The sequence below is a fragment of the Peromyscus maniculatus genome, chromosome 9, assembly GCF_049852395.1.
Source record: "Peromyscus maniculatus bairdii isolate BWxNUB_F1_BW_parent chromosome 9, HU_Pman_BW_mat_3.1, whole genome shotgun sequence".
In the NCBI taxonomy this organism is placed as follows: Eukaryota; Metazoa; Chordata; class Mammalia; order Rodentia; family Cricetidae; genus Peromyscus; species Peromyscus maniculatus.
This window is the reverse complement of record NC_134860.1, coordinates 44,480,455-44,494,875: the sequence shown is the minus strand read 5'-3', so window position 1 is coordinate 44,494,875 and position 14,421 is coordinate 44,480,455. Positions and strand designations below refer to the sequence as shown.

Genomic DNA, 14,421 nt, shown 5'->3' with positions numbered 1-14,421 from the left:
CCCTGTCCAAAGAAAACTCTGCACGCAGCCCTCCCTTACTCCTTAGAGCTTGCTCACTTTGCTTCTGTATATTTAATACAAAACTGCTCAGATACTCCTTATGTAGTTGGGGGGCAGTGGTTGAGTTCCTGTAATCTGTGGGCTGGTTTCAGATGCAGCTAGCTTTGGTATGCACAAGGCCAGGACCCTAGATTGTCTGCTCTTGTGCCCCCAGTGCTTTTAGATAGATCATATACTTTGGGCAGAGAAAATACTCTCCTGAGAATGTTGGCATTGTACTTTTTTGTTTGTTTTTCAAAACAGGGGTTCTCTGTGTAACAGCCTTGGCTGTCCTGGAACTCACTTTGTAGACCAGGCTGGCCTCAAACTCACAAAGATCTGCCTACCTTTGCTTTCTGAGTGCTGGAATTAAAGACTTGTACCACCACTACTTAGCTAGCATTACACGTTTTAAAACTTCACTACATAAGTATATTTCAAGACCAATACCCATGTTTCCCTGTTGTGAATACTTAAAAGTTTTCTTGGTGTTAAAATAGTCTAGTCAAGCATTTTGAATGTAGAAGTTTGACAGACACTTACAATGGGAACCGAGAGGTTCCTCCAGTTTCCCCAGGTTTCCTCCACTGAGTACTCAGGAACAAGCTTTTTGTTGGAAAGGAGTGACTGTGGGAATTGCCAGTGTCGGGCTGGGGAGCTGGTCCTGTCGATAGAGTGCTGCCCTGCGAGCCTGGGAACCTGTGTTTGGTCCTCGATACCCACCGAAGAATCCCGTGTCTACTTGTAATCCCAGTGCTGGGAAGATGGAGACCGGAAGAGTCCAGGGCTCACTAACAGTCTAGCCTACTTGGCAAGGTCTAGAAAATAGAGACCCTGTCTCAAAAAGCACAGTCTCCACACATACCTACACAAAGAGATTTGCTAATGTCAATTTCAGCGACTGTCTAAAACTTTCTGGTGCTGTGATTTATTGGGTGTAATAACAGAGTTAGTTGTAATTGCAGCCTGTACTAAAAAAAAAAAAAAAAGTCCCTGGATTAAACATTTGATACTAGTGGTGTATGATTCTCCCATCTTTCTCAGTATTTTTATAAGAATCTTAAATTCTAGAAGCTGGTTAGTTGTGGTGGCGCACGCCGTTAATCCTAGCACTTGGGAGGCAGAGGCAGGTAGATCTCTGAGTTCGAGACCAGCCTGGTCTACATAGTAAGAGCCTGTCTCAAAAAATTAAAAGAAAAATCTTAGTTGTGTATAGAAGCACTAGGTTGTCCCCTTGTTGGTGGGGTGCGCTTGTGCTCTGGGAGGGAGTTGACAGAGTCCCTTATAATTCTATAAGCAGTGAGGTAGAAAAAAAAGGGGGGGCAGTAAAAAGTTTGGGGTGTGCTTGTGCTCTGGGAGGGAGTTGACAGAGTCCCTTATAATTCTATAAGCAGTGAGGGTGGGGGGCAGTAAAAAGTTTTTTTAAAGTATATTGTATGAGAGATGGCTCAGCGAATAAAAGCACTGGCCACCAATCCTGATGGTTGAGTTTGATCCTGGCACCCATGTGAAGGCAGAGAACTGACCCCTGCACACTGTCCTCTGACCTCCACATGCACACTGTCATGATTGTGCCCCACACATACACACGTTAAAGTTAAGTATAGGTGTGCATACAAACACTTCATTCTCAGTGACGGTCAGATGAGGCCCAAGTGTGTTAAGCAGCGATCCCCAGTGTCTCTCCCTTCCCTGGCGTCCTCTCTAGGTAAGCTAGGACAGCCAGTGCGTTTCTAGAAAGACAACTGTATGCCAACTCTGCTGCCCTCTGCTGTGCTGAAACGGCGAATTCACGACTCGGAGCTTTCGGAGTATCCGCACATAACATTTGTATTCAGGATGGTAGCACTAGTAGTTTGGTTTCAGTACAAATTATGCTGGAGAACTTGGAAACGTCACACGTAGTCATGTATTCGAAATCTTCATTATCTTGACACAGATCTTGATAGTGAATCTCTTGATGATAGATATGCAGCTAATTTGTCCCGGAACTCATGAAGATAATTATATTGCTGAAAAAAAGGGGAGAGATGTTGAAATACACTGTAGAAAACTAGGACCGGAGTAGACCCCGTACTTGCTAAGAACGGGAGGAGGAGGTGCTGGCGAGGCCTGGTGGGAGGGGCAGGGTCAGAGGTGAGGCTAAGGCAGCTGCCCTTGACAGAAGGCAGCGTGGAATTCACAAGAGGGTTCTTTAAGTCTGTAGACTGTTTCCTTTGCCGCTGGGACTAATATTCAAAGACTCTGGCCAGTGTGGAAGGGCCTGCTTTTTGCTCGTGTTTTTTTCCCTACTGAATATGGAAGAAGGCTTTGTAGCAGTAGTGACGTAGTATAACAGATGTACCTGTTAGTAGAAGCCCAGGCTCCTGGTGCTTTTGATGACAGTCTATTTGGAATAATTTTCATAAATAAATTTAAAAACCAAACATCATACAGATAAGCAAGTGCTTTGGGCGACTTACTAAGGTTTAAATGTCTTCCCAAAAGACAGCTCTGCGGCCACCATTCCCAATAGTGGAACCCTGATCGTGTTGGCTTTCCTCAGGAGAGGTGGGAGGGCCCATTAGCTACAGAACGTCCAGGTGATGAGCTGACAGCCACCTTAGTGTGGGCTTCATTCTCGGTGACACAGAAGACACAACACACGTATAATGCATACATATCAGACCATGGCTTTGTTTGAAAGAGGAGAGGTGAACTGCCTAAATTTGAAGTGTTTGATGCTAACAGAATAAAGGGAGTTCTATTTTCAGCACTTGTATAGAAAAGTAGATCCAGTAAGGTTTATTTTATGAATGGCTGTATTTAAACCTTGAGAAGCAGGTTGCTTGATCTGATGAGTTAGTATAGTAAGTCACGGTACTTGATGCTGAGTCTGGGAAGGCAGACTGAGACCACAGGCAGCCTAAGGGTGAGGATTCATAAGTACCCACACTGCTGACAGCCTAACGCTGAGACAGAGTACCACAGGAAGGCAAGTGAACTTCAGAGATGTGCACAAACAGCGCCATCTGTGATCTGTCACACCTGAGTGTGGCTGCTGCCTTGTTTTGAAGTGTTCGGGAGAATGGAAGGCATCTGGTCTCCATGGCAACAGGCAATAATATAAGCACCGCTGCACAGTTTTGATACCATTCATCAACATTTCACTGGCACAGTAGGATCTCAGGATTGCTTGGGCTGCAAGTCTACCCAAGAAAATGAATGTTTACAGTAGCCATTTCCTGACCGAGTGTGAGCATCAGCCCCAGAGCTGACTGGGACAGAGCTCACAGAGAGTGAAACACAAACTTTAACATCATTATTTTGTTCAAAATTCAGTGGCTTGTGCAGATACCTGGGCTGCATTTAAATGTAAATATAAAAGAGAAACCCATATATGTGCATCACGGCTTTGGCATTTCAGCTTCAAGGCCCTCTTGCACTCATTTTTATTACATTGTATTTGAAGAGACCACTGCAGCAGAATAGAACAGTCCCATTCTTACCTTGATGGTCTGTATCGCCCCGGATCCCCTGAGATCTCGAAGGCTGTCTATGGCTTGCTGTGGTGATACTGAGTTGGACAAGTATAGGAGAAGGCAAGCAGCTACTGAGAACATAACAGAAAAATAATGGATTATTAAGAAACTGGTTTGGGTTTGTGGAAAAGAGACTGGCTAGCCAATCAGATGTCTGCTGTCACAGCAAACTGGTCAGTGTGATTGCTGCACGGGACTAAAAGACCCTTTATCCTGCACTCCTGAGAGTCAGCCTGATCTTAAGTTTAACATGGTTCATACTAACTGCTTTGCTGCTACAAACATTGGCTTACACGTTTCTGTGTGAACGTGGGTTCCATGTCTCACATACAGGGCTAGGAGTAGAGTTTTGAGTCATGGTAACGCTGAGAAAGAGAATAATTTCAAAGAGCAGCTGCACTGTCTACATCCCCAACAGTAGTGCAGAGTTCCTGATTCTCACCAGTTCTTTCCATTTTTTCACATCACAGCATGGCTGGCTGACACTGCTGGGCAGCGTTCTCATGTGCTTTTCGGGGAGACATTCACTCAGATCCTTTGCTCACTGGTTGCCATGGTGGTCTGTCCATATGGAGTACTCTATATATTCTAGATGTACTCCCTTACCAAATACGTGCCGTGCCGTCGCCCCCTCCCCTTTCTATGGACAGTCTTTTCATTTGACACTATCCTTTCATCTACAAAGGCTGTTAATTTCGATCTTGTTTATCCTGTTTTACAATAAAAATAACCTACTACAGTGAGGCATTTCTAGAATTTTTCTTTTGGTAGCACACTTTAAAATTAATACACAGGGGCTGGAGAGATGGCTCAGGGGTGAAGAGCACCGGCTTCTCTTCCAGAGGACCGGAGTTCAATTCCCAGCAACCACATGGTGGCTCACAACCATCTGTAATGAGATCTGATGCCCTCTTCTGGCATAAAGGCGTACATGCAGATAGAGCACTCATACACAAAATAAGTCAATTAAAAAAATTAATACACAGTAAGTAACTATATTTTGTTGCTGTTGTTTCATATTTGTTTGGAGTTTGAGCAAGGGTCTCACTGTACACCAGCTTGACCTTGAACTTGCCATATAGCCAAGGATGGCCTTGAACTCCTGATCCTCTTACCTCTACGGAGTGCTATGATTTTTATACTTAGGTCACTCAGATATTATTTAGCATTTTCTGTCAGTATCATAACACTTCCATGGAAAGAACATTAGAAAAAAACAAGACACCAGTGCTAAGACTTGCAAGTGACCCTCCCGAGCCAGCCGAGGAAGGCCGGCAAGCCCACCCAGGCTTCCCAGGAAAAACCAAGTTGAAGGCTTTGCTCCATCCCCGAGTCTTGGTAAACTTAGATCGTGCTTTCTTTCCTTTAAACATAAAGTGAGATAAGGTCTCCAAAAAGGAGTTTGCCTACTTTGAAGTTAAACAGTCAATGAAAATAGATTTCTTACCAAGACAAGATCTTCCAAGTCCTCCGTAACAGCTGAAAGGGAAAGAGAGTTTTAAAGTGTGTCCATTTTCACTCTATCCCAAGTTACAGCTAAGACCTACCCTCCCTCTGCCTACTGTTACCTCCCCGACACCCAGCACAGCACCTTGCACACACAGAGTAGCATTGCTGAGTTAATCACCCCAAAGCAGTGTGTGCTCACTCAGGTGGGGAGGTATTCTGAATACCTGTAAGGGCCAAAGAAGGCTGCAGTAGTGACTCTGAACCCCATGACCTACGTCTGAGTAATGGAGCACTAAACAAACACGAATCAAGGCTTTGTTTTTTTGTTTTGTTTTTCGAGACAGGGTTTCTCTGTGTAGTTTTGGTGCCTGTCCTGGCTCTCTGCCCGGCCGGAATCAAGGCTTTTATCTTTTAGGTAAAATCTGAGTGGTCCTGGACCAGGTGCCAACCACACAATGATCCTTCATCTATTTCAAGCACAGAGGTCTCAGATCACAGAGGGTTAGAGAGGGGCTGGAATCCTGAGTCTGGCCAAGGTCTTTGGGCTTGTTTTTTTTTTTTTAATCTTTTACCTGTGAAATGTATTAATAATAGAACCTGTATCAGACTGAGGGCTGCATGAGGCAGTGTTTATGACGCAGGCTGGCAGAGAGTAAGAAGCCAGTGAATGCTAGTGGAAATGACCTGGCACTGGGAAAATGCCAACAGTTCTAAAAAACTACACTTTCCAGGAAAACAACGGTCAACCATCAAAGCTGGACACCATTGGCTTTCATCAACTTCAGAGATTCTAAAAATTGTATTGCAGGGAAATAGGGAAAAGCCCAGCCACCGGATACTTTTATCTTATGGGAGCCTGAAGCATTCTCCCAATGCAGGACCATCCACCCACCCATCTACTTTGATCTCCACAAAATAGAGGTTGCTTTAAAACTTGAGAAAAAGATTTAGGATCTGTTGGAAAAATGGGCCTAAACATCACGTTTTAGTAGCTGCACAGATGCTATTTTGCATATACTTACAAAGAAATTAGACACAGTTGTGTACTCTGAAATTTTGCCTTTGCATTACCCCGAGATGGTCTGCTGTTTTATAGGAGATTCCGCCATGCCAGGCTTTTTACTCGGGTGCTGGGGATCAAACTCAGGCCCTCCCACCTGAGTGGCAAGTACTTTATCAACTGGTCTACCTCCTTAGCTCAAATCATATTTTAAAAGATGGCTTACTGTAGGGATTTTTTTTTCTGTGAATTTTGAAAGACAAGTGATGTCATTGCTATGAAAACAACTGATAGGCTGAGGTGATAAATAAGTGAGATGGGACAGTGCAATAATGGCCCACGTTTTTGGTGGCGGCGGAAGGGAAATGCTTCTGCTCTTCCTCCACAAACGCTCAGATCCACTCACTGAGGCAATGGAAGTATGCCAGGGCTTCCCTCCCCCAGGGCCTGTGCTGGCACTCTTCAGGGATTAGCTCTCTAGTCCTGACAGCAGGAGGGCGGCCGTGGCTGGCCAGTGGGAGGGGTCATTTTGACTGGCATGTTGCGGGTGTGGTGTCCAGGGGAAGAAGCACATACTGTATCAGGGTTTTCCGGTTGCTCTTCAGGCAGGTGGCCAGCTCCTCCATGATTTCCCAGCAGCTGCCTATGTCAGGAGTCCCTCCATCTGGGATTGGGTGGTGATGGGTGACAATTCCAGACTGTTGGTACAGGTCCAGAAGGTTTGGGACTCTATATTTTGACAGCTCCCCTCTGGTGCAGAAAACAAATACATCTTGGATCCCGTAGCTCTTTAGTTCCTCTGCCAACAGACCAAGGCACACACAGACGCACACAGAAAACAGGGCGTGTTTAAATACCGTCAAGAGAGAACATGGAGTAACGTTCTTCAACCAAAGTAATTAACATGTGAGGATTTGTAAATCTTAAATATCGGATGGAAATACCCGAACCAAAAGCCGATTAGAATTAGACCAGATGGACTTATAAATAAAATGCTTCTGAATGAATTTCAAGACAGGCTGATGGTATCGATATAGCACAAAACTTGTTCTTTTCTTTGCAACAAATACTGCCTTTAATAATTAGTACTTAAACTCTTGAGAAGGAATGATGACACTGTTTTTAGGTTGTTGTTTCCATGAAATCAGCCGTGTTCACTCTCACGCTGCCCTTCACTTTGGGGGCAAGCATTGTCAATTATCTCCAGCGGGATCTCCTGTGTTCTTTCCCTGGATCTGCACTGTACCACACCAATGTGCGGTTCCTTTATAGACCAGGTCTTGAGAAAATAAGGTCATTAACTGCACTAACCTTACATGGTTTAGCTCTTTTAATAGTGTCAACCAAGAAATATTTCTCTAGGATTTTTTTTACACTGGAACTTAAAAAAAAAAAAAAATTTCCTTTTTAAACTCTGTGTATGTCTCCGTGGGGTCTGTGCACATGCGTATAGACGCCTGTGGAGGCCAGAAGAGGGCACTGGGGTTACAGGTGGGTAAAGCCCCCCATGTGGGCTGTGGGAACTGAACTCTGGTCCCCTGCAAGGGCAGCACCCACTCTTGACTACTGAGCCGTCTCACCAGCTCCTGGACCTTCTTTATGGCAACATTCATTCTGGATCACTTAGTTCACAATAAATAGTTCCGAGCCCCCACCTGCGGATATTTATCTATCCAAGTACGAAGCCTTTGCAGTTAAGATGTAAAACATAGACCTTATTTTAAAGACAAAGAGAATAAAGATAGAATGATCATCTTACTAATAATATGCTTGATGGCATATTTCCTTTCATGTGGAGATAATAAATGTGTATATATTTATTAATATATAAATTATATAAAAAGAGTATATATGCTCTTCCTAGTATATATAACATAGGGATATGTAAAATAGGAAAGTAGGACAGAGATTATGTGGAGAAGGAAGGATCTAAAGGGAGACTGAGGAGGGAAGAAAAAGATGACATGTTTTGTCTCACATGAGCAACGTATATTTTAAACATACACATACTTAATCAGACATGACATCAGAGGGGGACTGCCTGGGGGGAGGAAGGAGGAAGGTAGATGGTGAGGAGAACATGAGCAAATATAATAAAGTTGTAATAAATCCCATTATTTTGTATACTAAAAAAGCAAGATAAAAATGATAATTTGCTTTCTGCTTAAAGGCTGATTCTTTAATAATGATGATGCTTAGGATCTATTAGATAAATTATTAAAATTGATTTTGCATGTTTTAACTTTTTTGTTTTGTTTTTAGAGATAGGGTTTCTCTGTCTAGCAGCCCTGGCTGTCCTGAAACTCCCTTTGTAGCCCAGGCTAGCCTTGAACTCGGCGATCTGCCTACCTCTGCATTCCCCCTCCCAGTGCTGGGACTAAAGGCGTGCCCCGCCACGGCCGGTGGTTATGTTTTCACTTTTTAGTGTGGCAGCTAGAAGGTGTCATCACATACACCGCTTCCATTTGTGGCTGTGATAACACTCCTCTCAGACAGCAGTTGTTTTTGTTCTTTAAGCCAGGGTCTTGTTGTATAATCGAAGGGGGCCTGGAACTTGATATCCTCCTGCCTCAGTTCCCCAAGTGCTAGGATCATAGACATGTACCATCAAGGCCCGCTGAGTCTGATCTTCATAAAACTATTATATTTTTACAACTGTAAAATAATCTTAATATACTTAACAAAGCCTTCAAAAGGGGATAATTTTCTATTTGTCTTCCATACACACTGGACAGAGTCTAAAATACGGTGACTTTCAGATTTTCCCAGAGGAAGTTCTAGGTCTCCTAACAAGAGTTTCGATCTGTTCTATATAATGAATTCTATGTGTGATTTCATTGTTAATAATAATATAAAAAAACAAAAAAACAAAAAAACAAAACTAGGATCTTGGGGGCTGGAGAGATGGCTCAGAGGTTAAGAGCACTGACTGCTCTTCCAGAAGTTCTGAGTTCAATTCCCAGCACCCACATGGTAGCTCACAACCATCTGTAATGAGATTTGGTGCCCTCTTCTGGCCTGCAGGCATACATGCTGTATACAAAATAAATAAATAAATCTTAAAAACAACAACAAAAACTAGGATCTTCCTGTTATAAAATCCACTAAATAAATAGGAAACCCCAAAGTGTTTAAGATTAGCTTTGAACCAGTGATTTAAATAGTATTTGCTTATGTCCTCCAAACGGAACACACAAGTTATTTCCTACCATCGTACGTATACCTAAAGCATAACATGTTTATAGATACCACAAGGGTCAATTCAACTATTAGTCTCTTTTTTGTCCTTTTTGTTTTTGAGACAGGGTCTCACTGTGTCTCTCTGGCTGGCCTGGAGCTTGCTATGTAGACTAGGGTGGCCTTGAACACACAGAGATCTGCCTGCCTCTGCTGGGATTAAAGGTGTGTGCCACCACTGCTGACTTGCTTCTCATCCTTTTTTTTTTTTTTTTTTTGGTTTTTCCAGGCTGGCCTCGAACTCACAGAGATCCGCCTGGCTCTGCCTCCTGAGTGCTGGGATTAAAGGCGTGCGCCACCACCGACCGGCTGCTTCTCATCTTTTTGATAGGTAAGAAATAAAGTACATTAACCAACTACCAGAACATTAACCTACCACAACAAGTAGGAGAAAGTAATGTGACCTAAAAAATTCTGTACTGGTCAGAATCAAACTGAGTGTAGATACTTGTGTGATAAGGCTCTTGGTGTTAATAGTAGGTTATAATATTCCAGCCCAATCAGAGTAAAATACTATGCAATTTCATAGCTGTCACCTTCATATAATGTGCAGGTAGAATGTTGGGATTATGATTAGAGGGTGCAGACTGCAGTAGCATGAGCATCCATGAGCAAAGAACATGGCTTACACTGCCAGGCCCACCTGCATGCTGGCTTCAGACGTCTGACCAGGAGTGGACAACTTTACTGATATCCCAGGGCTCCCAGCTCAGGCTTGGTTCATGCCACCACGGTCAAGTCTGCTAGGGACAGTGTGTTCAAAGACATGGGCACCGCAGTGTGCCAATTTTCTGATTACATACTTTGCTCCCTTGAACAGACACATTCTAACATCAGACACGGTTTATATGTATAGCCAGAATCGTGAACAACAAAGTTATGTTCAGATAAATGATGAGGCCTTGGGTCCATCACAAATGCCTCTTCACATGCAACAAGTTCACAGTTATAAAAATTTATTTTATATATTGAGAGGAGAAGAGTTTGACAGAGATTTTCAGACTTAAACTAGTAGTAGGCTTTTCTCATAGTGAACCTACCTGTATCTTTTTGAATATTTCTTCTAACATCTTTAAATTTACAACCTACAGAGAAGGCAAGTAAAAAAAATTACTTGGGGTTGTATAAGAAAGCATATTTGAATACATACAAGCTACTGTAGAAAGTCATTTCACATGGCTATTCATGTTTCAATTCCATTTTAAATGTACATATTAATTTCTTAGAATCTTAGAGCTGTAGAAATTCACAAATTCCACCGACGGGAGTTCAGAGGCAGGAGCTCCTGGCCATGGTCTTAACCTCATTTGTACCTGGGCTTTAAGTCTTACTGAACTAGGTCAGTCAGAAATGTAGCCCTGGGTGTGGAGGGTGTTCCTGAAGGCTTTCAAAGACAAGCTGACCAACACTGGTCTATGAGACGTATTGTGGACCACACGGAGCAACCTGCCGGCTCATAAAAATCTGCCCTGATATTAATAGGAAGCTAACTCAGTGTTCTTACCTACCTGGAAGGGCACATAAGCCAAGAAACTGAGAACAATTCACTCGTGACAGAGGTAGCCTGTGGAGAAAAATTTACCAAGCTTAGTTTTAAAAAAGCTAGAAATGGGCTGGGCAGTGGTGGCGCACGCCTTTAATCCCAGCACTTGGGAGGCAGAGGCAGGCGGATCTCTGTGAGTTCGAGGCTATCCTGGGCTACAAAGTGAGTTCCAGGAAAGGTGCAAAGCTACACAGAGAAACCCTGTCTCAAAAAACAAAAAACAAAAACCAAAAAAAAAAAAAAAAAAAACCAAAAAAAAAAAAAGCTTGAAATGGAAATTTAGCCTACTCAACAAGAGTGTCTGCCACAGAGGAAGGGTATGTTAACATTTTACAGAGGTCGCAAAACACCAGTTATTAGTTAATCAGGTGGGGAGCAAGAAAGGCCTCGAATGGCTGAAGGTTTGGAAAGGGGGACTTACATACTTCAATGCCATTTGTGTCTTCAAAGAGCAAGCTCATTTAAGTTCATCGAAAAGGTAATGACTCCTAGATCTCCCACAGGTAGCACCAGTGACCCCGTGGTATGCAACCCAAATACCTGGGGCCAGGTGTTTTTCAGAACTTAGAGTCTAGGGTTCTGGAATGATTGCATAGACCTGACCAACTGAGCATCCCAATCCGAGTATCTAAAATTCAAAATGCTCAGAATAAAAAAATCTTTTCAAGTGCCAGTGTGATTCTCAAAAAGTTGTGGATTGGGGGCCGGGCGGTGGTGGCGCACACCTTTCATCCAGGCACTCGAGAAGCAGAGCCAGGTGGATCTCTGTGAGTTAGAGGCCAGCCTGGGCTGCAGAGCGAGATCCAGGACAGGCACCAAAACTACATGGAAAAACCTTGTCTTGAAAAACAAACAAACAAAAAAAATTGTAGAGTTGGCATAAGAGAATACTTGTTATTTTCAATTACATGCATTATCTTGCCCAACTATGATATAAAATCACATATTGTAGCTTACCCCTGAAATGCCAACATACCATGAAATTTGAATTGGAGTCTGTTCATCTTCACTAGGCTCTTCGTCTGAAGAATCAAACTCACTTGCTTGTATTGAAATGGGCTTCAAAAGAGATATTATATGAAATCACTGCAAGGAACATTTGCATATGATTCTCACACAGTCTATCCGTGATTAAACACCCACTGAATTAATATCTATGATTTTTTTTTTTTTGGTCATTGATCTGGACTATCAGAGAGACCAGCAATATCAATAACAGATGAAGACTGTTGACCATTTGATTAATCACAGCACTGTATGGTGGGCAGAATTGGACTTGGACCAAGAGAAGGAATATCTGGCTCCTGGAACTGGTCCTTGGATAATCTCCGACAAGGCACTTGAGTTCACCCTGGTTCAGTTGTCAACCCTGAAGTGCGATTTGCCCGTTCCTTTCCAAACATTTCTTGGACCTTCTGCTGAAGACCCTGTGATACACTGTCTACCTTCAGGATAGCTAAAGTGACAGCAGTGTGCACCATTACAGAATGGCCGAAGTGCTAAAACAGCAGAAACCACGTGCTGGAGAGCGGAGGGAATGACTAGCCATGTAGGGAGCAGCAAAGGGTTTCACAGAGACCATCGAGCCAAGCTTTGAAGAAACTGCAGGTTTCTAAGTAGACAGGGAAGTTAAAGCAATCAGCGTGAAAATTCAAGAGCTGAGCTAGGTATGATGGTGCAGGCCTTTGATGTCGGGGGACGCTAAGGCACAGGTTCTAGGACAGTGGGATACATGGCCAGGCTGGCTCAAAAGAAAACACAAGAGAGCAGGTGGTGGAGGATTGTGATTCCAGTAGAGAGGGCTCAGAAGAGCCAGAGCCAGTGGAAACTTGGCTCACCTCCTTCTAAAAAATAATCCCATACAGCCTAGCAAATGGGTGGACATACATGAACCAGCTTCCCCTCATCTTTATGAATCACTGGATTAGAAGAATCCAGGTGGACCTTACGTGCTGATCTCAGCAGGTGTAACTCAATTCTGGATGCAGCACTTCTACATGGAAGAGAAACATACCACACCATCCCCACTCTCTAGCTGGAACCATTGGAGGTCAGACATTTGAAGAGCAAGTGGATATAAAAAACGTCAGTTTTATTGCGTGGCCAAAGGAGAACGCTGTGGCTGAGTGACTCCCACATCGCTCCAGAATGTGACTGACCCACCATTTCCCAGGCTGTGCTGGACAACCCAGGACTCCTGTATGCCAGAGAGTGGACCAGAAAGCAGGCAGACCCCAAGAGAGGAGGGAAGAGAGGACTCGCTCCTTGTACTCAGTTCCTCTATACTCAGAGATCAGCATATTCCTCTTCCCTGGGGACAGTGGAGTCAGAGGCAGGAAGGAGTGAAGGACAGCTGACATCTCATGGACACAGGACTCTCAAGAGTAACTAACAGGCTGCTTGACTTTCGAGCTCTTCTATAAAGGTCTTGGCCAGAGGAGCTCATGACAACTGACTTAGGCTATGGATTGGGGTTTCTTTGGACTGCTCTTTGGTATGAAAACCAACGGAACCCAAATGAAGCCTCTAAGGAGCGTGTTAGCTGTGAGGTAGGAACTATGGGTCAGGTGGGGCTTCCACTCGTGGCTAGAACCCCCCAGCCCTCCCCCCCAAAAAAAACACAAAAACAAAAACCCAAAAAACAAGACTTTAAGTATGTGCGGCCCATTCACTACATCCCTCCTAGCCAAGCGTGGATAAATCTTAACAGGCTAGACGTCCCTGCTTTCCCATGCCCAGGGATTCTGACTGCAGGCAACAGGATGCAGTGCCAAGAGGACCCCGAGGGAAGGTGGCGGTCGTGATGTCACCCACACACCGGGCCGTGACAACAAACACCTTTGCACTTGCGGCATCAAGCCACCCACAAACCAGGTTGTGACAGCCTTTGCATCTGAGGTATCAAGCCTACTGGCTTGGCCCTGTCTGGCAGGGATGTCGTGAGCCCCCGCAGGCCGTCAGCCAACCGCAGTGCCCCTGCTCCGCCACTCTCCACCTCCCCCGCGTGCAGAGCGGTTACTGTGAGAGTCGCCCCGCTGCTCGCCCAGCCACGCAGCCGAGGCCGGCCAGCGCCTGTCCCTGCGGCGCGGCTCCTTCGGGTCCCGCCGGCCCCACTCACCGGCTTCATCCCGGGCCGCCGCACGCCGTAACCAGTGCGGCCCCCCTCGCAGCATCCGCGTCGCAGCCCGCGCCGAGTCCGTCCCCCGCCAGCCCATTGGTCCATCCGCGTGGGAGGCGGCGCGGCGCCTTCTAGCAACCAATCACATCCTCGCTCTGTTTCTTACTCCGGGCCCTGGCTCAGCCTCTAACTGCTCATTGGTTCGGAGCAAGTCTTTGAAAGACGCGCGGGAGGAGGGCCCGGGAGAAAGGGGATTGGCTGGAGGGCTCCGCCCCTCAGCCAGTTGGGGGCGTGGACGTAGCAAGGGGCGGGGCGTGGGTCTGAAGAGGCTGGTGACTGAAAAGACTATAGTTCAAGTTCAAGGGCTGACTCCAGTGGGACCAGAAAAAGTCTGTGTTTTAAATGAACTGTGAAAACTATAAGCCAAAGAATCCTCCTTGTGCAAGCAGGGCAAGTCTTTCTTTTGTAATAGTCAGGCTTTCAATTGAATACTATGGAAGACAATCTGCTTTGC

The 14,421-nt window shown here is 44.8% G+C and overlaps 1 protein-coding gene across 2 annotated transcripts; it reads right to left on the bottom strand.

Moving 5' to 3' along the window:
- Positions 1-1,843: 1,843 nt before the first annotated feature.
- On the bottom strand, positions 1,844-14,057 carry Cdkn3 (cyclin dependent kinase inhibitor 3). 2 transcript variants are annotated; one of them, XM_006987517.4, is made up of 8 exons: positions 13,908-14,057; positions 11,766-11,848; positions 10,755-10,810; positions 10,287-10,331; positions 6,586-6,808; positions 5,008-5,039; positions 3,528-3,628; positions 1,844-2,051 (listed from the first exon to the last, which is right to left on the bottom strand). In XM_006987517.4, the coding sequence occupies exons 1-8, from the start codon at positions 14,010-14,012 to the stop codon at positions 1,965-1,967; spliced, it is 732 nt and encodes a 243-aa protein (XP_006987579.2). In that variant the 5' UTR covers positions 14,013-14,057; the 3' UTR covers positions 1,844-1,964. The 2 variants fall into 2 exon arrangements, with proteins under 2 accessions (XP_006987579.2, XP_006987578.2); XM_006987516.4 differs by having other exon boundaries at positions 3,528-3,631; positions 13,908-14,055.
- Positions 14,058-14,421: the final 364 nt, after the last annotated feature.

Bases quoted from the DNA above. Each gene is read 5' to 3' on its own strand.
- Cdkn3 (XM_006987516.4), bottom strand. From the start codon at position 14,012: ATGGACCAATGGGCTGGCGGGGGACGGACTCGGCGCGGGCTGCGACGC. The intron at 11,849-13,907 runs GTGAGTGGGGCC...TCTCTTTTGAAG, and splicing joins GGCGGCCCGGGATGAAGCCG to CCCATTTCAATACAAGCAAG. The intron at 6,809-10,286 runs GTAGGTTCACTA...GTCTGTTGGCAG, and splicing joins AAATATTCAAAAAGATACAG to AGGAACTAAAGAGCTACGGG.